This window comes from Pelobates fuscus, chromosome 7, assembly GCF_036172605.1.
Source record: "Pelobates fuscus isolate aPelFus1 chromosome 7, aPelFus1.pri, whole genome shotgun sequence".
Lineage (NCBI taxonomy): Eukaryota > Metazoa > Chordata > Amphibia > Anura > Pelobatidae > Pelobates > Pelobates fuscus.
In genome coordinates, this window is record NC_086323.1 from 128,251,390 (window position 1) to 128,276,890 (window position 25,501).

The window sequence follows — 25,501 nt, forward strand, 5'->3', positions numbered from 1 at the left end:
AAAAAATGCATGCATGTCTGCATATCTAGTGAATAGTGATTTAAAAAAAACATTTTTTGGGCAGTGAAGTGTCCGTTTGCGGTCTTGTAGGGTGTGATTGGCAGTCAGCACATGATGTCTATGGTCTTAGTTAAGTAACAGACAAGGTTGGGGGGCTGGGAGGGTGTGGTTAGGTGAAATAAGATTCTCAAGCAAAATGGTGACTACATCAGTCCCAAAAACCTACTGTCCAGTACTATGGTACCTTATAGAGATGCTTGAACAATGGGAAACAGAACCAATTGTGCTTGTAGCTGTTTTTCAGACAGCTTGTTTTACTAAAAGGAAGAAAAAGAGAGTGTGAACTTGTAAGTGGTGTGAATTTATTGCATTTTCAATTGAAACAGTCCCTCTCTGTAACCCCTCTGAGTACAATTCATGAAACACTGCCTGTCCATTACATATACCAATTCATTTTTCTTCTGCATTATCTCATCGGGACAATACACATACATTACTCACAATGACAAATAGAAAGCAGTGCTGCTAACACACTTATGTATATAATTTGCGAGAAATACTTAGAATATAAGGGCATTTTAAACACAACTGCAAAAACTGCAACGGGCCTTCAAAGAGAGGATTATGCACTGAATTATATTACATAATTAATTACATAATAGCAAGAACACATGTACTTAAAATGCCATCTGGTGAGTATATGGAGTATATATCTGTAAAACGTACATTTGGTATATACCTGTGAGTCGGAAATCTGCTTACCACAGTTGTCAATTGAGCTGTCACCCCAGACCTATATCTCAGTAATAATACCAAGATGCAGAAAAATCCATTTTACTATTAACTGAAGTATATGGAATATATAATGTATATTTAGATTATATGTTCATGAAATCTGTCTGATGTGTACATGGAACATATGATGCATATTTAAGTGTTCTTGCATAGCAAGACCACTTAATGTTATCTCACATATATATTATTATTCTTATTATAGCCAAATTTACCACCCTAACTCCTCCCACAGTTTTTACACTACATAGACAGTAATATACCAAAACGTGCGGATTGTTCCCGATTGGTGTGCTATTACTTTGTGGAACGTTTCGCCGAATGGTTCACGGAATATCGTCGTTCTTGTGGCGAAATTGTTCCCATAGGAATGAATGGCATACTATACATCACAATGTAGGTCTGGGTCTTGTGATTCTCACAATATAAAGCTCTTCGCTGTAGGATGTATAGTATTTAAAATATGACCGTTTGGGGGGCGTGGCTTGGACGCCTGACGGAATGGCGGCGTGAACCAGGAGCTCCCTGCAGACTCTGCACCATTACCCGCCTCACCAGCCCCATACAGCACAACATGGGCAAAAACAACAAGCCACAGCAGGCAGCAGCGACCGCCAACACCCCGAGGGGGTCTCAAGCATCGGGCATGCGACAATTCCTCCTGACACAGGCGGACCACGCTTCCCAGGCCTCCAGTGACTCTGAGGCCTCGGGCCTGACCCGCCTGGCCTCACCTGACCTACCCCCATCCCAGCTAGACTGGGCATCCCTACTCAGCAACCTACCCACGAAAGCAGACCTTAAAGAGGCAAATGCCGCCCTCCACAAGTCCATAGCGGGGGAACTCCATGCCTTAAGGGAGGACATGCAGGGGATCCAACACAAGCTAGCGCAGTGTTGTGACCATGTGACATCGGCACAAAACGCCACCGCAAACGTAATACAGCGGCAAGAAGTGCAATTGCGCCAAATGGCCCTCCATATGGATGACCTAGACAACAGAGGGAGGCGGCAGAATATTAGAATTCGGGGCCTGCCGGAGGAATTCGACCAGACCACCCCAATACGAGATTCCCTCACGGAAATCTTCAATTCCCTCCTACAGCGGCCGTACACGACGCCTATTGACTTTGTTAGGGCACACAGGGCCCTCGGACCCAAAGGCCCGCCGGAGTCCCCCCCAAGGGATGTGGTGTGCTGTCTACTGCACTTTCAAGTGAAGGAAGACATCCTGAAAAGCGCTAGGGATAAAAAACAAATCCTCCACAATGGCGCGGAAATACAACTATATCCGTACTTAGCTCCCGCGACACTGGCGTATCGCCGGGCCATGCGCCCGCTCACACGCATACTACAAACCAACAAGATCAGATATCGATGGAGCTTCCCCACTGGTATACAAATTACCACAAGCACTGGCTCCTTCACAGTGAAGAACGACGGCGATGTGAGAGACATTGTGCGGGAACTACAACTACCGCACATACAGCTGACATGGCCGGACCCGTTGGCCTTCTACGAGTTTTCACCCGAAGCACACCGCCAGACGCAGCAGCCCACCAGACCAAGAAGAACAAGACAGCAGACCACGCGCCCTACGGGCGCCAACATGTAAAGGACCGTGCACCGCCTACCTACCATCCCGGGGTCCCGCCTCAAACCACCCGTGAACTAGATACGTACTACCCTCTCCGACTATCGGGACCAGAGACAATGGACACACCGCCCTGACCCCTCTGAACCGCAAGTAAACCTCCCACGGGAGACACACCCAGTCACAATAGCAGAGAAGCACCGGGGGGAGCACCAAAAGCGCAGGAGCCCGGCCCTGCGGAGCCCTGTAGCCTACTGGACTGATTATGAACTTCTTATGATAACGCAAGGGGTGAATGAGAGTCGAGCAAAATCTGGTCCACATATCTATGTCTAGGGGAACAGGGGGGTGCCCACCCCCCTGGCTGGGCCCGGCCGCCGCCACCCGCCTGCCCTGTGACGAACCTCAGGGAGCAGGCGGGGGGTGGCGCTGGCGGGGCACACCCGGGGTGGGAGCATCGGTAAAGGAAAAAAGAGGGGGGGGAGACAGTTGCAATCGGGTCACACAGCCCAGAACCACCCGTAGAGCACTTACACACTATAGGTACGGGACAGGGGGGCACAGATAAGTAAGAGACCACCCGTGAGGGCACACCCAGATTGACTAAAACGAATCCGGCGACCATGGGACACGAATGCCTTCATCCTGACCCCGGATAAGGGTACCCCCAAACCTAGAGAGTGATAGGACAGGTAACTCGAAGGGACGAGGTTTACACACGCTAGATAAGCGAACCAGTGGGGGGCGGGGAGCTGGGGGTGGGGGAGGTAGATGTACGGCCTCGCACTATGATAGAAATGTCAGTTACTTGTTATCACCTGAGACCGGACCACAATAGAAGTGGTCAGCTCACACTCCCCGCTCCCTCACGGAGTGTCCTTCCTATACTCCATGCTCCAATCAGAAACCCCATCCAAGACACCCCTCTTCATGGGAAAATGGGAGGCTGCCCTTGGCAACAAGCTTACAGAAGCAGAATGGGAATCCATCTGCTACCTTACACACCACTGTTCCACTCACAGCAAAACACAGGAAACGGCCTACAAACTTCTAACACATTGGTATAGGACACCACATCTACTCCACCACGTAAACCCAGACCACTCCAGGCTATGCTGGAGATGTGAACGAGAGGTAGGCACCACGAAACACATTATTATTGTGGCCAGCCTAAGGCACACCTGTGCAATAATCATGCTGTCTAATCAGCATCTTGATATGCCACACCTGTGAGGTGGAAGAATTATCTTGGCAAAGGAGAAGTGCTCACTAACACAGATTTAGACAGATTTGTGAACAATATTTGAGAGAAATAGGCATTTTCTGTACATAGAAAAAGTCTTAGATCTTTGAGTTCAGCTCATGAAAAATGGGGGCTAAACAAAAGTGTTGCATTTATAATTTTGTTCAGTGTAAATAGACAGGATATATATACACTTTTGGAATTAATCTTTTATACATCTCTGTATGAATTCTCATTAAAAAAATAGTTAATCCTGGAAGTCGGCTCTGCCATTGCAGGCCAAACTTTGATCAGAATGATAATTTGACAGCGATTATCAATGTGACTTAAAGGAACACTATAGGGTCAGGAATACAAACATGTATTCCTGACCCTATACTGCAAAACCCACCATTTAGGTTGCTTACGCCCTCCTTCCCCCTTAGCCCCCTCAAAAGTTAATAAAATTCACCTTGTTTCCTAACTCCGCCCCCTTGGTGACCTCATCAGAATTCCACCCCCTTGGTGACCTAAAATCGACAAGGTGCAGGACCAAACACCATTTTGGCCAATCAGCACCTCCTCATAGAGATCCATTGAATCAATGCGTCTCTTATGAGGAAAATTTAGCGTCCCCATGCAGAGCATGGAGACACTGAACGGCAGTGCTGCCTACTGTGCAGCACTGAGCCAGGAAGCACCTCCAGTGGCCATCTGAGGAGTGTCCCTGTTCTCTGAAAAGGCAGTGTTTGCATGAAAATGCCTGCATATAATGATTATACTTACCAGAACAACTACATTAAGCTGTAGTTGTTCTGGGGACTATAGTGTCCCTTTAATATGAATATTCTCATGGTGAGAATCCGGGTAAGGGACCCGCTGACAGCTCTCCTAGCCAGACCTTTTCATCTCCTTCATCTCTTTTCTTTCTCTATCCCTATCATCTGTCTAATCTATCGTTTTACTATGAACGTGTCATCTTCTCCTGTTTAATTTCCTTTCTCTAGATAAATGCATAGAGGTTTAAAATAAATTAAAGACAATTATTTCTTCTGTCTGAATTCATGGGTGAAAATAATTAGGATATGACAAATTTTGAGTTTAACTCCACTAAGCTAAACAACCAGGAAATAACAGAAATCTGAAATGTGCACTTTTTGTAAAATTAAGACACTCACTCTCTTCACACATAAATATCTTTAGCAAGCTAGTTCTTTGGGTGTTTTGAGTGTTTCTTTCATGCATAAAGCATTAATGTATCTCTTTATCCCAGGGCTTACTCAAAGGCCACAAACCTCATGTGTTTACGTACCCTACACACAAATACTTTCACCTAGCAATGCCTTTCATTGCCACCAACCTTTGGTACTTTGACTCTCTACCTTCACTTAAGGCCACTAACATCATGCTTTGGCTCTAACCTTTAACCAGCCATACCCTTCAAAGCCTCCAACCTCATTCTTTGACTTTGATGCTTTAAATGCTTCCGTCAGTGCTATTAAACAGTGCTATTCAGCCAAGTGCTTCATCCAGAACCACATACCTCATACTTCACCCTCAATCGAAAGTTATCAACCTTATGTGTTGTCTTTCCCATTAGCCAATGACATCCTTCAAGACTATAAAACTCATGAGCAGCCACTTCCTTCAATCAAACACTTTCTCCAAAGCCACCAACCTCATGTTCATCCCAAAACCCTCTGTGTCCACCAACCTCCTACTCTGACCCTTTGTCTTTACCCGATGTAATCAATATTGAACCTCTGAACCACACCCTCCAAGACCACTAAGCACCACCCACTGCCTCTGTTTCTTTAATTCCCTCAGTCCCATTGTAGTACATTTTAGTAAAAAACGACTTGTGTTCATGTTATGATACAGTGAATTGTGGCCAAATGGATCAAAAGTTCAATGTTTAGGCTCTAAATAAAAAAAAAATGTGGGGGGCGGGGCCTGACCGCTGCAGGGAGAGGACGCAGACCTGGTTAGCTCCTGCCCTGCAGCAACAATTAAGCTGAATTCAACCACCTAAACGGGACCTAATCGGCCCAAAAAGGCTACCAACCGGCAGGTGACATCAAGGGGCACACAACCATGCCACCCAAACGACAGAATTGGTATACACCACCTGCCCTTCCTATGAGGCCTACACGCGTGGTCGGCGCGCGGGAGACGGCCGCTCCCCCGCTGACCCCCACGGCTGGCAAGCGGAGACCAGACCCTCGTTTCCCCCCCCTCTGGACCGGTGGGGGTTATCCCGGTTTACCCTCGAGAGACCCTGGCACGACCCGGCGAGAAAGCTGAGGAGACACAGGGTCCGACAACAAGCGATGGCACTACACCTAAAATGGCGGAGACCGCATGCTCCCCCTGTACTCACAGCGAGCAGCAAGACATAGGGCACCGGCTGGACAGGGCCTTCCAAGATTTCTGGGACAAGCTGGAAGCCCTTATGTTCCCGGAGAGCACTAGGGCAGTGCCTGCCATCAAGCCACATACACACCCAAACGAGACCGCACGGGGGCAGGCACAGACATCCCCAGTAGAAGGGCCGCAGCAGCGAGACACTCGCCAGCAGCAGGAGACCGAGGACCGGTCAGATGGCAATAGGAGGAGGCAAGTAATCGAGCAGAGGCACACTAACCTGACCTCCCACCAGCCTCACAGTGAGGGCTTGTCCCCAATGAACAAGGCAGAAGTGCTAGAGGAGAGGGAGACCTTACAGCATGTACCCCCACCAGCGACCGTTAACTTTACCGCCAAGTACAGCGCACTTACAGCGGAGACTTTACACGCACGTCCTGCAGTGAAGCCACAACAGCACCAAGTACAAGCCAGAGAGCTCACCTCAACGGCAGTACCAGGGAGTACCCCTCCAGCGACAGTCCCTACCTGTAGATCCACAATAAATCGGGAAAGCCTGCAATGCTCAGCTTGGAAACAGGACTCTGTGCACCTCCGGTCGGGAATTGGTTAACCTGTCCTCACCGCATGGACTTAATGGCCATCCACCTTACCCACTGTCAATCAGGGGATATGGCACTCAATTCACCTGGAAAATGAACGCTATCCTGTCTCTCACCACCTTTTATTTTCTCATGTGATGCACATGTACAGCATATACAGTACTGGCAAGTATACACCCACATCTCATTCAGCGTGTCCTAAAGTACACAACATAATGCTACCTGTATTGCTCTACTTTACTTTAGAAGGCACCCATATGTGGAATACCACGGCACAAACAGCTCTTAGGTGAAATGGTGTCTCACTGTGTGCTCATAGATAAATGCTACATACCTTGCCAAGCTACTCACACACATGAATAAGCCTGTTAGCTAATTGTCTTAATCGACTTGATGTTTTCTTTAATCTAAGTCTCAACCTTCTCATATATTCACACAAGTTTAGGTGACCCACACTGACCGCTTCATATGTATTGTCGTAATGTGTAACATGTCTGCTTAATTTACAATCAGGACAATTTTACATGTCTCAGCCTAGCATCTGACACAGCATATTAATCTACTGCGTAGAAAACAAAAGCGTTGTTTTTATATGTTATGTTTCTCAATCTCTCTAAGCTATGTACATCATTAATGTTTTATCCTGTTTATATAACTACTAAAAAAAAAAGTGCAATGTTAATAATGCCATGTAACAATGCGTGTTTGCAAACTTGAATGCACCAGCTATTGTGGCAGTGTAAATTCACATGTTAATCTTATGCACGAACAAAATAAAGAATTAAAAAAAAAAAAAAAATGTAATTCACGGTGTAAAAATATTATACTGGTGCTTATTTAAGAAATTGTTGTAATCTTTGAAAACCCTGATAAAGACATAATTAGTAGATATATGTGCATTTTACAGAAAACATGATGCACCAACAGCATAACCTTAGTGTTTTAGGATCTTCCCTCTTATAATTTTACAGTCTTTATTTTGCATTTCTAATCGGATATGATGTTTAAGAAATCTTCTTCAAGCAGGTTCCCTCCTCACATTTTGTTCCACCATGTATGTAACAGGTTGTGTCTCCGGCTACGTGTATGTTGATCTTCGCCATTATACAGTGTTGCCGAATATGTTGCCACCTTATTAACAGCCATGTACTCGTAATTTGCTAATTCTGCATTTATCTTTTATTTCTCAGGTATATACAGGGTGCCTCGTCCCCCAAGGATATGGTGATCATTGTTGATGTGTAAGTAGAAAGTATGTGTGTTTAGAAAGGTATAGCTTCCTATTGCACATTGTCCACGTGTCCGGATCATGTGATTGCTGTGCAGTGACAGGCTTATTGTGTGTGATGCAAATGTTAGAAATCTGTATAATCTCTATTTTTTATGTGGGGATCACTTGTGTTTAATGGCACACCCAGAAATGAGCATTTAGGGGTCCTTTCTGCACGTATGGAAACATTTGACTTAAATACATAAAAAAGAATAATGATTTTCATTAACAATGAAACAGCTGTCTATGAGTGGTTCACTGGCTTTGCATCTTTTCCCGAGTTGTGTTTCAAAGCTGTTGTATACAGCAAACACAGATTTAAAGGAATCCATGTTTAACCCCTTAAGGACCAAACTTCTGGAATAAAAGGGAATCATGACATCTCACACATGTCATGTGTCCTTAAGGGGTTAAAAAGGAATGAGACAAAAATGTGATTCTTTGTTAAACTGATTTGCATATGGCCACCCAGAATCCTTTGCGGTAGTAACATCACTGCAAATTTGTGATTTCTGTGGCAAAAGCAAATCTTATGGCTTGACTGATGTGCAGATTTTTGTTTAACATTGTATTGACTAATAAATAATAATATAGACTAATTGTTAATATAGACGATTCTATATAGTTCTTGTTCAGTGTTTGTTTATACTCTGGATGTAATTTAAAAATGATCCATTGTTTTCAGCAAAACACTAATTTCTGCCACTATGGGCAGTAACCATTTCCAACCATACTGCAATACCCACATTGTCGCAATTGTGGTAGCACACATGAAACTCAGTACAAATTGCAATACCTTTACACTTTATCACCCAGAGTAACACTATTACCATAATAGCCACAGCACACATGTTAACACTCACTGCACACACTACCTCTGTCACTGCAGTAGTCAGTGCATATCCTGTGACACTTAATGTAGCAACCTCTGCACTCACTGCAATCCTCAAATTTTAACAAACACTAAACCACATCATTTTACTTCAGCAATCTCTATATACTCTGCACATATTACAGTAACTAGAATAATTGTTCAAAACACTACAGAAACCACAACATACCCATAGTCCATCACACTCTTTAATGTCTGAACCAACTACCGGTTTAAATCAATCATTTTACAAACTTCAAGTTTAAAAATTGCAAAATTTAGGAATTAGTAGTCACAGCTGGGCTGTTTTACTCTTAATTTTACAATATGATTTTCAATTCACTAACATTTGCGGTCTTGTGGAAAAAAACTCTTAATGTTTCCATTAACCCGATTTGTAACATTTCAAAGGTATTCTTTGAAAATTACATGCACCAGGCTTATAGATGGGGGTTCATTCTGAAAGGATTACTCCAAGTGGTCATGGCAGTAGGAATCTGTATGCGTAGTCTTTCTGCTTGAAAGGCTGCACAGATAGAGATATTTGCAGTTTTGTGTTGGAGGCTAGTTACTCTCCATGAACACGTGACTTCTGGACTGCCTAATGTTAAATCTGGGCAACAAATACATCTGTCGTCAGCACGCACTGCGCACTGACAACAGACTTTCTACTATTGCAGGTAGCACTGGGAACGCGCCTGCAAAGGGAAGCCTCTGTCTCACATCCCTCCCTACCTCTCTCTATTTCCTGAATTGTTCTGTTTTTATTAATTTTTTACTTAATCCCCTCCCTCTCTTGTCCACTTCCCACTCCCTCCCATCCCTGGTACTATGGGCTCGGTGAAATGGTCCAATCAAATACTTCTCTATGAGAAACATTTGATTGGACTTATCGAGGGAAAGTTTGATGTCAGACGGGGAGGGGGCATGGACTGGAGAACATTGTGAGAAGCTTCGCCCTGCGCTGGACTACAGTTACGTTTTATATTATTTAGGAAGTGTTTCTACTGTGAATTGGGGGGGGGGGGGGGGGGATGAGGATACACTTAGCAAATAATGCCCAATATAGAATTTTAAAATCAATAACACATTTTGAATAAAAGGGACAATTTAAGCTCTACCGGCTTGCTGGTAACTGATCGCAACAAGCTTAGAAATGAGACGCTTAGAGTGCTGTAGAATGTAGTGATGCATTATCAGTATAATACCATTCCCACTTCATGATGTTTGCTGCTCATGTTGCAAACCTTTCAATGCTTACACTGCATCAATCACTCTGCACAACTCTACTCTTACTGCACAACCTGCATCTCTTTCACTACACAACCTGCAACATACTAACAATGTACACTGCGCAAGGGACGATACACAAACTTTCTTGTGCACTCTTCTGAGAGATATGCAGTCTACTTACTTTGCCTCTCTTTATGCTCGCAGACACACATTGTAATTCTCCAAAAAAACTGATCATTTCCATAAACCCTCCTCCTGCTATCATCACATAATGCTTGCTTCTGTAAAACCTGACAATTTTGACAGTAAACCTGCACCCGATTCCACCACACCATGCTCCTCTGCTTCTGCCTTTTTCCCACTGCCATCACACTGGCCCCACTGCCATCTAATCTCCCCAGCTACCATGCTCTGTCAGTTTGGTGCCCCTCAGCCAAATTGACAGATATCATTTGTAAATCCATTGTAAACTCAGTGTATAGCTGTACATTGCAGGATATACTGTAGCTGTGTATGTGCTTTGCAGCAGTGGCAGTGTGAGCGGTCTGACCCTGAAACTCATGAAGACATCTGTCATGGAGATGTTGGACACTCTGTCTGATGACGACTATGTGACTGTTGCCTCTGTGAGTTACCCAGTCCTTGTATGTTCCCTCACTGCCATCCCAACCAACTGCCACCTTCCTTATTCCATCAGACCTCCACCCATACTACCTCCATAACTCCATCCTGCATAGAATGTCTTGTCCTCGTGTTCCTACGTACGCTAATCATTTCTCTGTGCTCGTAACTCTGATTTGCCTCTTTGCTGACATTGTCCATTTCTAGTTCCATGAGAAGGCGGAACCCGTGTCCTGCTTTCGACAGCTTGTTCAGGCCAATGTCAGGAACAAGAAGGTGATAAAAGAAGCCGTGCAAGACATGGTGGCCAGAGGCACAACGGACTATAAGGCTGGCTTTGAGTATGCATTTAACCAGCTGCAGAATGTGAGTGAAACATAGACATTGTGTATAAGGAATGAAACCAAGGTACTAAGGGAAACTACAAGAAACAATTAGAATATTAATAAAGATGGTGGGCTAATCTCACATGGGAGGTAATTTCTAAACAAGAAGTTCTGCATAAATGTGAAGGTATCTTTACACTATCACATGGGCAATCTTCCTATTACAGACAAATGTCACTCGTGCCAACTGTAACAAAATGATCATGATGTTCACGGATGGTGGAGAGGATCGGGTACAAGATGTTTTTGAAAAATACAACTGGCCAAATAAGACCGTAAGTAAATACGGAACTGGATCTGTGTGTGTGGTTTATAACAAAGAGAAGATAGACTATCTAATGGCTAAATAGACTTACAAGATCTTTATTGGATAATAGTCTAATTATAATGTAGATTCAGGCCATTCTGGTCATGTTAAGTGGTACATTCTGAATTCAGAATTTTGAAGTATTTGTACAGAGGCAGTGGGCTTTAGGTGCTTGCCAATGGACTAAATCTCCTGCTTTCTTATGGGGCAGAGAGTGTGTTGAGGAGTTTCTGATAACTCATTCCTTTTTTTAATGTCTAATACCCACGTCACTACTGCCTTTGGCAAGTAAGCTTATATATGGCACCAAGATTGGGAGCAATTTGTCGGTTGCCACACATCCGTACCTACAAACTCCCTGTCATGAGAGAGTATGCAGTATTCAGTAGGAACAAAAGAAGTGTAACGTTATGAATGACCCACTTTGTGTTTTGACACTGTTTCTGTCTGTCTTATACTATTCTTCCGTTAGGTACGAGTGTTCACGTTCTCAGTCGGGCAGCATAATTATGATGTAACACCTCTACAATGGATGGCCTGTGCCAATAAGGGTAAAGTAGAATTCGCTTTGTATGTGTGATATTTATATCTTTAAATAAAGAACAATTCAGCTAGTATGTATGCAAAAACTTAAAATACAGATTGAGGTATATACATATGTATATCTTATATTTGGGCATATGTGTGTCTATACATATATATATGTATTGTATGTGAGACATATGTGAATTCAAATGTTTAATTATTGGCAACTATATATACATACCAATTAAATTGTGCAGTGCAGCAACCCTCCACGCAGAACCTCAACTGACACTCCCTCACATCACAAGGGCACACCTGAGAGCCCATCTCCTAGAGACACCACACACTCAAAACTCCTCTCGGAAGCACTCACAAAAATCTATCCCTTGTTATCATACGTACAAAAATGTTGACAAGCCTGTTGTATATCTTTCAATATTACTCTTGTTATGAAAAAAAAAAGTGCAGCACACCATGACTATGCTAAACAAAACATTATCAATCTCTCTGTAACGCCATGTAATATTACCGAAATGTATACTCAACTCTGCACTCAAAAATAAAGAATTATAAAAAAAATAAATTGTGCTGTGCAATCTCATTGTAAGCTATGTCCATATGCATGTTTGCACACTATTTTTTTATATATTTCAACATTTTACAGGTTACTATTTTGAAATTCCATCTATTGGAGCAATTCGAATAAACACTCAGGTGAGAGAATCTGACTTTATGGTTCATGTGCTTTACCCATATAAATGTATGATTCGTTTTAACTCCAAAATCTTGATTTTGGACCAAAGATGAGACTTAAATCTGTTATAAAATTTCCCATTTATTTAATTGGGAGAATTATTATTCAGACATGGGCTAATGAAATATAGCCCTAATCGAGAAATTTAGATATAATTGTCATTGCTAACGTTTTTTCTGTTTTCTGGGTCCTTTTTTTTTTTTTACTTTGTCAAACGCTGATGCCTATAGAGAATAGCAGTCTCCAAATAGGTTAACATCATAGATGGCAAACAGCCTGGAAACTTTATATCTTGCAATGGCCTGGCCACTCTTCACTGGCTTGGGAGTGATTGCTGGAGCTGAAATGTAGCCATTTTGTAACCTGCAATACAGTTTTTTTTTTTTTACGTTTGTCTCTTTGATTTAGTGCTGAATTTATTGTATCTCATTTTGGATTAAACATATAGTTTTAAGGGTTTCATATAGTTTGGGGTGTCAGATTTCTTTTTTCTTATTGATCTCATGCTGCTAGTAATCTGTTGCTATCTCACAGGAGTATCTTGATGTCCTTGGGCGCCCAATGGTTCTAGCTGGTAATGAAGCCAAACAGGTTCAGTGGACAAATGTCTATCAGGATGCACTGGTAAGAGGTGAAAGATGTGTGACTTTATTGCTGAAACTTCTTCCAGGTTCTCAAATTCTACCAGCACACAGCGATAGACCTCGGACATCATCATGGGGAAATAGAATATCCCACCACTGGCTATCCGACTTCCTGCTCTCTGCTGTGCATTTTATCACAAATTATCCTTCCTAATGTACAAACAGCCCGCTAATAATTCACAAACACCAGTTGCAAGTGCTGCACACACTAGTCCACACATCTCCATACCATCTACAACACTTAAAGGGACACTCTACCGTCCAAATACAAATTCAATAAAAAATCACTGCTTATTATTTATACCCCAAGTGAAAACTTGTATGCATTTAATAATGCATTTTTTTCATTGGAGTTGTATCTAAAAACAGCTTGCAGAACCTGCAAATCCCTTGTCTGCTGCCTTTGCAGGTCCTTCTCTTCTAACCCTGCCCAGACTTTCTGTGGCTGTCCAATCACATATTTCTCAGTGTAGCTCAATGAAAAGTCTTTGTAAGGCAGGTGCTCTGGGCAATTGCTGCCACTTAAAATTAGTGCAGTACAGTGTTAACCAAACCATGATGTAACAGAACGTGTTAGTCTTGTTAAATACATATCCACCTTACACAAACAATGTCATTACCATGTAAAACAACCAACAGTTTGACACTAACATGTTCAAAATATGTTAATCACAGTTCCACCATTGTAGTACATCCCTGCATCACAATATACAGAGATATTGCTGGATTGCAGAAACACCAGAGGCTTCAGAATATTCAGAGTACATTTTATGAGTTCTCTGACATATGTTGACTTAAGCCCCTCCTAAAACTTGCTCTATGCTATGCCTGAAGTCCAACTCTAAACCCTAATGTGTTGTGTAAATTTTAATGTGACAAAACACTGAGTATTATATGAACTTATATTTTCACACTTCACACTTGTTGTAATAAAGGAACACTTTAGCGTTAGGAATACAAACCTTAAAGGGACACTATAGCCACCAGAAAAACTACAGCTAAATGTAGTTGTTCTGATGTCTACAGCCTGTCCCTGCAGGCCTTTTACTGTAGACACCGCCTTTGCAGAGAAACGGCAGTGTTAACAATTCTGTATAGTAACACCTCTAGGGCCAGTCACTCAGACAGCCACTAGGAGTTCCTGCGTCAGCACTGACGTTCAGTGTATCCACGCTCTGCATGGAGAAGCTGAATGTTCCCCGTAGAGAAGCATTGATTCAATGCATCTCTATAAAGAGTTGCTGATTGGCGCAGCACCCTGTTTGCTGTGCATGTGCAATAGCGTCCCAAGGCTTTCCTATGGGAAAACATTGGATTGGCTAAGATCATCAAGTTTGATCATCTCAGTCAAGGAGGCAGGGTTGTGAAAGGGCCAGCCTCGACGAGTCTGGTGCTGGAAATTATGTGAGTAAACTCACCTTTTTAACAGGGACAAGGAAGGCATAACACCTAAACAGTACTTTTAGAACTATACATATATTCCTGACACTATTGTGTTTGTTTAATACTAACAATAATTGTAATTGCAGAGTTAAATGACAGCACCATGGCACCAAGAACATATTATTGAGAGGAAGTGGTCTAGGTGACTGAAGTGGTCCTTTTATCCCAAGTCGTGCTATTTTAACCCTTCACCCCAGTGCATTAAAACCCTGCAACTACAGCAATACTGCACATTAAGCTGTGTATTCAACTCTGAATACGGTGCACTGTCAACAGTTTTATAATTAGAGGTGTTATTTCTCTCTCGGCATTACCAGTGACTCAGGACTAACAATAAAATGGGCCAAAAAAGACTTGGGGCATTTTAGGACCACACTCTGTTCTCTGACCCCTACCAGCCCCCAGCAACACTCCTGACAAGATCATATTCAATATGTTGACTCCTCCTCTGAACATTGACATAAATATGACCATGCTCGCTTGTTTGTCCTTGTGCTTATTTCCCCATCTTATAAACTGAAATAGAGATGTTTGATACATCTGATAATTTTGTGAGTGCCAAATTAAACAGGCCTCCTTTGTACATCTTCCTTTACTCCCCCTCCTTTCTCTTTTGCCCTTTCTTTTCTTTTTATTACTCCTTATTAGTCTATATTTGTCCTGATTCTTTTTGTTTACGCATTTTCCTGTTCACCTCTCCATTTGTACTTGTGTGTTTTCTCTTCCTGCCTTACTTTTTTTTATTTGTTTCTTCTACATACCTTTCATTTTCTAATTCTCATTATTTTCTGGCTCAGTCATTAATTTTGTTCTAATGCTTCTATAATTCCTCTTATCTGAATTAGTTCTCTTTCTTACCATGCTACAGATTGTATTACCCCTCCAATACTCTTTTTTTTCTTTTCTTTTTTTCTAGGGTCTTGGGTTAGTTGTTACTGGAACACTGCCTGTATTCAACCTTACTGAGGACCCTTATAGTGGGAAGGTAAGTGCCAAGAACTAGGAGCATGGGCCTAATTCCATCACAAGAGTATCTATGCTTGGATCATACCATTATGAGGTTTCAAATGGTGTTTACACGTGTACAGTACTCAGTTAGGTTGCTTTTCTCAGTTCTTTGTCCAACTGCAAACTCTGCATAAACATGTCTGAGAACTCATCAGACAGTATGGACTGCAGACTAATGGCATGTTGTGTATGAATTCAGCTGAGAAACTACTCAAAAACATTTGGATTTTCATCCAACAGTTATCATCTCTTCAGTAAATATAATTGACTCCAAAATGAGGTCCCCAACTGTTGTGCTCAATGATGACGAATAGGGGACGGACCGAACAGCGCGTGTGTCCGCGACCGCGAACACGCTATGTTCGCCGGCGAACGGTTCCCGGCGAACTGTTCAGGACATCACTAGTCATTGGTTTTAATATAAAAAAATGTAAAAACAAAATATAAAAACCAAAATTATGTAGGTTTTTTTTCCTTCATATTTTCACTTAGAAATCATCTGCTAACTGTTCCACCCTGTTGGATGGCTGTCTCCCTTGCTGCCCTGTTATTTATTTGTACCCCACCTCCTCTAGACTGTAAGCTCGTTTGAGCAGGCCCTCATCTACCTATTGTTCCTGTGTCACTGTGTAATTGTCTCATTTATTGTAAATTTCTCCCCCTTTCGTAGTATTGTAAAGCGCTGCGGAATTAGTTGGCGTTATATAAATACCAATATTAATAATAATAATACCAATAATAATGGTAATGTGCACACCACGTGACCAATCTGTAGTTTATATTTAAAAAAAAAAAATCTGTGTGATATTTATGTTGTTTTCTGACAGTTGATGCAGAAAGCCTAGCTGTAATATTGAAGTAAATGAAATTACAGAGGGAAACTGAGTGGCATTGAATGGGTGTGGGAGGAATAAATGTCACCTTGACCTAGTGAAACGATTAAACACAGTTAGAGGTATATTTTCTAAAATGCAGCCTTTATGGAAACCTGTAGGCTACTACCCTTTTGAGTTTATTAGAGAATCCATTGTGAGTTGTTGAGTGCAAATGAACTTCAAGGTACACAATAGTGTCAGGAATACAAACGTGTTCCTCACACTATAGTGCTGGAATGCAGTATTAGATCCATTGCGCCCCTCTCCCAGAGATTAAAGGTGATTTTACTTACATTTTCTTCCATGCCACACCAGCCTCACCATGGCAGGCTTTGTGTCTGTGGCTGAGATTATCAATTTTGATGATTTCAGCCAATCCAGTACTTTCCATTATGAAAGCATTGGGAGGCTACTCCGTATGTGCAGCAAAACACCATGCTGCACCCAAGAACATCTCTTCATAGAGGTGAATTGAGCCAATGCATCTCTATAGGGAAGGTTCAGCGCCTTCATGCAGAACGTGGAGACACTAAACACCAGTGCCGCACACTGTGCATTACTGACACAGGAAGTGACGGCCACTAGAGGTGTAGTTAGCCAGCAATATACTTGTCTCTGTGAGGGAGCTTTGTATTACAAGCACTGTAGTAACCCTTTAAACTGTAGTGGTTCTGGTGATTATAGTGTCCATATCAGTTTCCCAACTTAGTGCTCAGTGCGTATTGAAGACACATGTTTTGACTGACTCACATTCCTTGGTTGCCACAGAATTGGCTCAAGTTTATGCTAAATAAAATTTTAACTAAAGGAAATTGTTCCCTAAAAAATATTATTTCCTTTAAAGTGGAACATTCGGAACATTCAAAACTAAAAAAAAAAAAAAAAAAAGTACTTTCGATGTGTTGTAGATTATGATAATATAGTGAAATGTTCAAGGTTGTAATGGCCGTAGCCCTTTAGTTGAAATACATATTTTTTCTTGTTGCTGGTCCATGTGAGCTGCTGTGTTCTCTTAGTATGTTACAGACTGCAGTGTGTCTGTTTAGAACACTGGTAGCAGCTTGATACTCACTCTCTGCAGTTTCTCCATGTGTGTCACATCCTGTCATTATTTTTTAAACAATTTCCTTTGACACATTAAATAATATGGCAGTTTTTATGCCTGATCACTCACAATTTGGATGCCAACTATTTGGCTACTCTGCAGCAGTGTTAAAGGAACACTCCAAGCACCTAGTAGTCAGTATAGCTTGCTATAGTAGTTATTGTACCAGGAGTGCCCTGGCAATCCCCACCCACCTTTTTACCTAGGTATCGCCAGTCCCTGCTCATCTCCACAATAAATGCCAGACAGCATTAAATTCCCTAATTAAAAAGTCAAACCATTCAAAACTGGTTTGACAACTTAGAATAACGGGGGTCACCAAGGTACTCTTAGCACCATAAATACTACAGTGAGCTGTAGTGGTATGACAAAGTTTTTTTAATGTGATGTTATCTATATTATGCCCTACTGTGAGTTCTTTGATGTCACACAAAATGTTTGCACAAAGAAAGGCAATCGGGAATTTCTAAACTGCTCTGTAGACTATAATTCACAGTATGCTTGACTAGCCTGCTATATTTCTGACATAATGGGAGTAACATGTCAAATCAGCCATCTTCCATACATTAGATAGATGTAAAGCACAACACTTACCGTATTTTTCGCTCCATAAGACGCACCACACCATAAGACGCACCTAGTTTTTAGAGGAAGAAACCCAGAAAAAAAATATTCTGAACAAACTATCCCATAGTGTTTCTTACTATGGGACAGTTTGTTCAGAATATTTTTTTTTCTCCCCTGTCCCATAGTGTTCTCCCCCCCCGCCCATAGTGTTCTCCCCCCCCTCCCATAGTGTTCTCCCACCCTCTCTCCCATAGTCTTCTCCTCTCTCCCATAGTCTTCTCCCGCCCCCTCCCATAGTCTTCTCCTCTCTCCCATAGTCTTCTCCCCCCATAGTCTTCTCCTCTCTCCCATAGTCTTCTCATCTCTCCCATAGTCTTCTCCTCTGTCCCATAGTCTTCTCCTCTCTCCCATAGTCTTCTCCCCCCCCTCCCATAGTCTTCTCCCCCCTCCTCCCATAGTCTTCTCCCCCCTCCTCCCGTAGTCTTCTCCCCCCCTCCCATAGTCTTCTCCCCCTTTCCCATAGTCCCCCCCCCTCCCATAGTGTTCTCTCCTCTCCCATACTGTCCCCCCCCCCACTGTCCCATAATTACTTACCTGTCTTGTAGCGTTGGCCAGCCTTATAGCGCGTAACGCGGTACTGGAACTTCAATTTCAGTTTCTGGTTTCTGGCGGGACTGAAAGGAAGTGCGCACTCAGTGTGCACACTTCCTTTTAGTCCCGCCGGAACCTGAAATTGAAGTTCCTGTACCGCGGTGCCTGCTGTAAGGCCGGCCCACGCTACAAGACAGGTAAGTAAACCTTCACATTCGCTCTATAAGACGCACAGACATTTCCCCTCACTTTTGAGGGGGAAAAAAGTGCGTCTTATGGAGCGAAAAATACGGTAATTGTGATCTGCTATTTTTTTCCTTCAATTTAACACTCACCCTGCTCTTTCCTCTCCTCTCAGAATCAGCTGATTCTTGGTGTAATGGGGATTGATGTGGCATTGGATGATATACACCGATTGATGCCAAGATACAGCGTGAGTAACTTGTCTGAAAATGAACCTATAATGCTTAAATGGGGGAGTTGATGAGCAAGCATAGCAATGTTTATTTTGGAGCAGGATGTATTTAGAACATGTGAAGAAAGGACTCAGGTTCTGTTGGGTGGAATTCTGTTTGTAGACTGCTTACAGGATTTGGGTTGATGCTAGATAGTATATCAGAGGATACTTGGGGCTGTATTAGCATAGGCTTTTAAACATGCTTTAACAAGTGTTTCTTATTTTAGTTGGGGGCCAACGGTTACATGTTTGCGATCGATCTGAATGGATATGTTCTGCTTCATCCCAACTTGAAGCCACAAGTAAGACTCAAGCATGATGTGCACACACCCTACAAAGTTCATCAAAGTGTGTCTTCTCATTTCTATTCTATTTCTTATTTCTGTACCTTCTCTTCTCTTCTACTGGAATTACTAGACCGATGTTTCCCCAACCCTTAATTCATACCCAGCTTACTGAAGGTTGCTACCCACAATTATTTCTTTACTCCATCCTGAAACTAAACAGTTTTTCATGAGATTCACTACCAGGTTCCTTATGCCATCTAGTTCATGTATTTTTATTATCCATGTGCCATTGTGAAACACTTATAATTCTTCTAAATGTTTCCTTCTCTTCTGTACTTTGACTTTTTTTTAGGTCATCAATTTCCAAGAGCCAGTTACGTTGGACTTTTTGGATGCTGAGTTAGAAGATGAAAATAAAGAGGAGGTGAGTGCTACACTACTAGCTACAATATACAATCACTTCTTTTATTTCCATGATTTTTTTCCCTCGTCTGTCTATCCCTCTTATTGTCATCTCTCAATAGTCTCTGCTCTCCTCAGCCTCTCTTACACTCTAGATTGTCTTGTCTCTCAAAGCTCTTCCCCTTCTCTATTTCTCTTGCCCGGTTGTATCGGTGTGTTTCCCCTCCCCTCTTCATCTCTCTGCTATCAATTCCTATTGTTCTCGCCTTCTGTGTTTTTCAGATACGCAGGAATATGATCGATGGGAAGGAAGGCCACCAGTTAATTCGTACACTGGTGAAATCGCTGGATGAGGTAAAGCTGCAAGTGGTGTGTGCTTTGTATAAGGATTATAGTTGGAATGTTTGCTGTACTGAATCTTTTATTTCCTTTCCTGCAGAGATATATTGATGAATCTGAAAGAACGTACACTTGGGCCCCAATACATAGTACAAACTACAGGTGAGAAAGTGGAGGGACTCATTTTAAATATGTATAGACAATTGAATTGTGTTGCTGGTGAGGATCTTGAGACGAACACACACACAATATCAGATGGACATGTTGGGAGGGGAAAATTGCCTTTCAGGGAGAAAACAGAACTAAGAGAGAGAGAGGTACTTCTTTAGCCGCAATCCCATAATGCACCACTCTTTTCAATTTACAGTATGTGGATGCCATCTTGTGGGGAGATGTAATAACAGCACCAATTTTAGTTGTCACTCACAAATAAAGGGATAGAAACCCCTTAAGATTAAAAGATGTCATATATGTTTAGTCTCTTAAATACAGATTATTTGCCAGTCCTCTTATCCCAAACTGCCAAAAATATATAGATTTGTTTTAGACAGATCCTTTTATATTCTTGTCATCTATAAGTTGTCTTAATTATTTAATATGAAGGGCTCGATACAAGGGCTTCAGGAACCTTCATTACGAAGATAGACATTGTTACATTTCCCTGTTCCATCTACGTGTGTACATTAGCGAACACTTCTATTATGTTGCAAACCAATGTAAAATAAAATTTAGATCATGAAGCCCCACTTACCTCCCATTGCTCCAGTGCTGACAGTCAGCCTGCATAGAAACAAATGTCTCTGCCAAGACTCTGCCCTGTCCGTTTGTATCTCTACAGAAGGTCTACTCGTGGTGCTAGAGGGGAGAGAGGGATGGTTCTAAGAGTGTACACTTACATACACACATAATGTTTACGCCCTGGTGATATTTCTATGAAGTTGTTTTCATAATAATTCCTTCCTGTTTTTACATATGCTTATATGAGCTATAATATTTGACCATATTATTTATTTATATTGTCACACCTTCTGCATGCTACGAAATTAGATTTTTTTATATATTTTGAACTGTTTTAATTTCTGTCTGATATATTGTAAATAACAGATATTATATAACATCTGGAACATTTTACAGTACACAGCAAGTAATGCCTGTATAGTGGTAGCAGAGGTTAAAGGCAATTATTTGTGATACAGTTGCTTCCACAACACATACTTTTTTGAATGTTTGGGGTGATGATGTTTTTGCTCTGAGCATTTAATCTTCAATATATATGTTAGCTAGGTCGTCATTCTTCATGGTATATAATAGAGCTTTGGTCACTATCCACATGTACAGCTACTGGCTCCTTGCTTATAAAGTTGTAGTAACATTTTCTTTCTCCCTCCCTTCTTGCCTTATGTTCCCCCACCCTTCACACCCTGTTCTTCAACTTCTGTCTCCTTTCTTTCTTTTCTACCTCCTACCTCCCTACCTACCTGCACCTACCCACCTTGATCCCCCATCTCCCTTCCATACTTTCCTCCCCATTTTCTTTCCCTTGCATCTACAAATTTCTCTTGTTTTTATTTTTATTTCCCTCTGTCTTTATTTTCTGCTCTCCTTTTCCTGCTCTCCTTGCAGCCTGGGTCTGGTGTTACCTTTGTACAGCTCCTTTTACCTCCGTGCTAATCTGAGCGATCAGATTCTACAGGTGCAGTGTAAGTTCCCCTATGCTTGTGTGTTCCCCCAAATTTCCTCTACCCAGCTCCCCCTCTCCCTGCTAACGCCTATCTCTGGCCATCTCCCACATGTGACACTGTGGAGGGGGGCTGTTTGATGGGTAAAAGCCGGAGTTGCCGCAGCATGCAGAGCCCGGCAGAGTCTCTCAGACACTTGTTGCCTGTGAGGTTTGCATGACAATTCTCCTTTCATCTGAATCATAATGAGTGTCTTTTAGTTTGATTCATTCAGATTAATCTCTGGATCAGATACTGCTTCTGTCTCTTCCTTCCTGCTACTATCTCTGTCCATGAATCTCTGTATATCTCTTTCTCTCTTTCCCTGTAGCTTTCTCTCTCTTCTTGTATCTTGCACTGTCTTCTTCTGTTTTGATCTCTGACACATTACACTTAGTTCTAAGCCTCAATCACACTGTCATCCTCCCTTCTCCATGCTCTCTTCATTTCTACTCCACTTCTTGATGTGCTCGATTTCCCATTACATGTTTGCCTCCTATTGTTTTCCTCTCCCATTTCTTTTTTCTCATTCTTTCTCCCATTCTTTTTTACTAATCTTTCTTTTTACAGGTTACGTATCCCCCCCTAATTCCTATTCTCTCGTCTTCTTTCACTCTCCTTTTTTTATTTTTTTTCATTCTCCTTTGCAAATGTTACTGTTTTAACCTTTCTTTTCACACGCTTTTTATTTCATGTTCTGTCTCTGTATCACTAAGTCACTACATCATCCTTTCCATCCTCAGATCTAGATAATATTTCCCCTTTTGGTCTTTCCAATCTAAGTTTCTTTTTCCACTTATATTGCATTCGTTTCTTGTGGCTGTGTTTCCAGTACCCACTATTTATAAGATTCGCCTCTCTTTTTTTTCACTCACCTCTTCTTCAAACGTTTCCTATCTCTGCTCCATACTTTGTTTTCAATTCTTTTTTCTTCTTGTTTTGTGTCGTGGACCTTTTTTTTCATCCTGTCATTCAAGCATCCATTCTATTGTATCCTTCTTTATTTATACTTTCGACACTTTATCTTTTCCATTACTTGATCTATTAAATTTTGTATTTATTTTTCAAATAGCTGCTATATTTTAATCCTCATAATCTGTCTCTCCATTCCTGACTTTCATTCGTTTTTCATCTGTAATCCTCACTTGGTCTTTCCATTGATCGCTAACTCAATTTTTCCTATTTTCCGGTTCTTTCGCTATTTGCATTCCTTACTACTCTTGGATTATTATATTATTCATCTCCAGTCTATTCTTTCTGTTTCATTTTGATAGGACGCACTCTTAGTCTCTTCATCTTCCGTCCATTCTTTTTATTTAGTCTTTTGTTATTCTGCCCAGATTTTCACTTACTTTTTATCTTATCAATCCTTTACTCTCCTCTAAATCTCTCAGGTCCAACATCCTTCAACACTGTTTTCATGTCCAGCTTTTACCATATCCACTTTTGTTTATGTGTATGATTCTCGGTAGGCTTCTCCCATCTTGATCATAGTGAGTGAAGAACATTTGCTCAAAGAGATGCATTCTGGAAATGACAGCATATTTGAAAACTGAAATATTGACTACACCCTAGAAACAGGCTTATTTCCATTGCAAAAGTTGTATCTCAAGGCAAAAGTCTCACCGGGAGTGCAGTCAGAAATAGCTGACCCAAGTTTGATAGAAGTACTTGAATGATCCATGGCATCCAGAACTTTAACTTTCATTAGAATCACCAAATGTTTCAGGAGATGCCTTATAATGTGTTGTTAAGGGCTTGTCCATTTGACAGGTATAAATATCAGTCTATTTATGTATTTGAATTTCCATTTTTCTAGCATATAGGCATCACACCCTAAATACATGATCCTTAGTGAGATGGAAAGTTTATCGTGGATTTTTGCAATAATGCACTCACAAGTTGGAATGTTCGCCTTGTTCTTACACCAGAACAGTCAGATGTATGCAGTCCAAGTCATATAGAGTACACAGTGATGCCAAAAGAGGAGAATGTTTCAGATACCTAAAAGCATCACTTTCTTGATTAATAAATCAAGGTGTACATACAGGCTCCCATTACCACTTTAATAAAAGTTAACTCTTTTTTTTCTCCTCATATCTCTGATGTTCTTTCCATTTTTTTTTTTGTTTCCTATCCCCATCTCTTAACATCTGCACTCTTTGTCCTTGATCTTATCTTCCACCCACCATCAGCTCCATGATCCTTTCCGAGGCGACCACCATGAATTGGTTACCATCTCTCCTCCCACCAATCTTTACTATTATATTCTCTTGCCTGAATCTCTCTCTCTCTCTTTCTTTCTCTCTCTCTCTGTCTTTTTCTCTTTTTCCATTTCTTTCTCGCTGCTTATGTTTCATGGTGTTTCTTGCCAAGATTTATTTTTATTCTGTTTTGTTTCAGTACAATTATGAAATACAATATTTTTATTCAATCAGCTCTTGAATAAAATATTGTTTGTAATGGCTCCTCCTCTCCACCCGTTCCTCCTTCTTTTTTTTCTTTTGTGTTCTTTTTCTTTGTGTTGTTTTTCTGGCTCTCTGGTGGATTTTCACAGATCCAAACAAGAAAACTAAGGGCAAGTATATTCCAGCAATAGACCTTCCTGCCCCCAAGAACCTTTCACCTTACTCCCGCCTGCCTGCCCGTCACCCTGCCCGTAATGCCTATTACCACCTCACAGAAAACCCTACAATTCCCTCTGTCTGTGTCCCTCTGTCACATTCCCAGAAGATCCTCTGTAATCTTATGCTCCTCACCTGGGCTAATGTTGCAGCCATGTGAGACCTTGTCCGTCTTACGTCCTCCTTCTACCTCTCTTTCTCCCTCTGCATCCTTCCTTCCCTTCTTCCTTCCTTTTCTGATCCCCTAATCAGTAAACAGCCTCCAGAGTAGCCAGTAGAAGCAATATATATATATAGATTCAATATATATATATATACACTTGTGTGATTGATGAAAAGCTTATTGTAGCCCCTCTAATGATTAAGCAATTTAAAGAGACTTATGATTTCCCAAAGGCAATTATTTGTGCACCCACTTATCCTAGATTCCTATCCCTCCTCCTCATTTCCATTTTTCCAAACCATCTTGTCCCTTCTTTTACTCCAGCCCCATGCACAACTTATTTTATCACCATCTCCTCCAATATTTCATAATACCAACTTTACCCCCATCCAAGGGGTTTATTGTAATACTATTTGCATGTCCACCTATATACCCCCAGAGTCTTTCTCTGTAACCTTATTTCCAGTTCCCTCATTTGTACCTTCCAAAACTCCTTCCTGTTTCCCATTGCCTTTTCTCACTTCCCTATGTGCCTTTTTTAATCAGTCCCTTTCCTTCTTACTTCTCACTGTTTGTGCAACTTAATTCCAATTCTACCATGGCTCCACTTTTGTCCTTTTCCCATTGCCTTCTCATAATTTTCCTCCTGCTACCTTTGTCTCCCTTAATTATTTTTCAACGTGTCCCTTTTCTGCCCCAATATCATTGCCCCTTTCCTATATCATGTCTGTTTTATC

The 25,501-nt window shown here is 41.6% G+C and overlaps 1 protein-coding gene across 4 annotated transcripts in view; it reads left to right on the forward strand.

Annotated features, from left to right (window-relative positions):
- CACNA2D2 (calcium voltage-gated channel auxiliary subunit alpha2delta 2) overlaps positions 1-25,501 on the forward strand; it is a 310,100-nt gene that overhangs the window by 254,784 nt on the left and 29,815 nt on the right. For 2 of the 4 annotated variants that reach the window (XM_063426623.1, XM_063426625.1), the window contains exons 9-23: positions 7,765-7,815; positions 10,475-10,574; positions 10,777-10,935; positions 11,123-11,230; positions 11,735-11,813; positions 12,452-12,501; positions 13,076-13,165; positions 15,545-15,613; positions 19,133-19,207; positions 19,459-19,533; positions 19,871-19,942; positions 20,203-20,274; positions 20,360-20,421; positions 21,883-21,959; positions 24,535-24,555. In XM_063426623.1, coding sequence (XP_063282693.1) covers positions 7,765-7,815; positions 10,475-10,574; positions 10,777-10,935; positions 11,123-11,230; positions 11,735-11,813; positions 12,452-12,501; positions 13,076-13,165; positions 15,545-15,613; positions 19,133-19,207; positions 19,459-19,533; positions 19,871-19,942; positions 20,203-20,274; positions 20,360-20,421; positions 21,883-21,959; positions 24,535-24,555 — 1,160 coding nt within the window. The remainder of the gene's footprint in view (positions 1-7,764; positions 7,816-10,474; positions 10,575-10,776; positions 10,936-11,122; positions 11,231-11,734; positions 11,814-12,451; positions 12,502-13,075; positions 13,166-15,544; positions 15,614-19,132; positions 19,208-19,458; positions 19,534-19,870; positions 19,943-20,202; positions 20,275-20,359; positions 20,422-21,882; positions 21,960-24,534; positions 24,556-25,501) is intronic. The other 2 variants (XM_063426624.1, XM_063426626.1) reach the window with 1 other exon arrangement.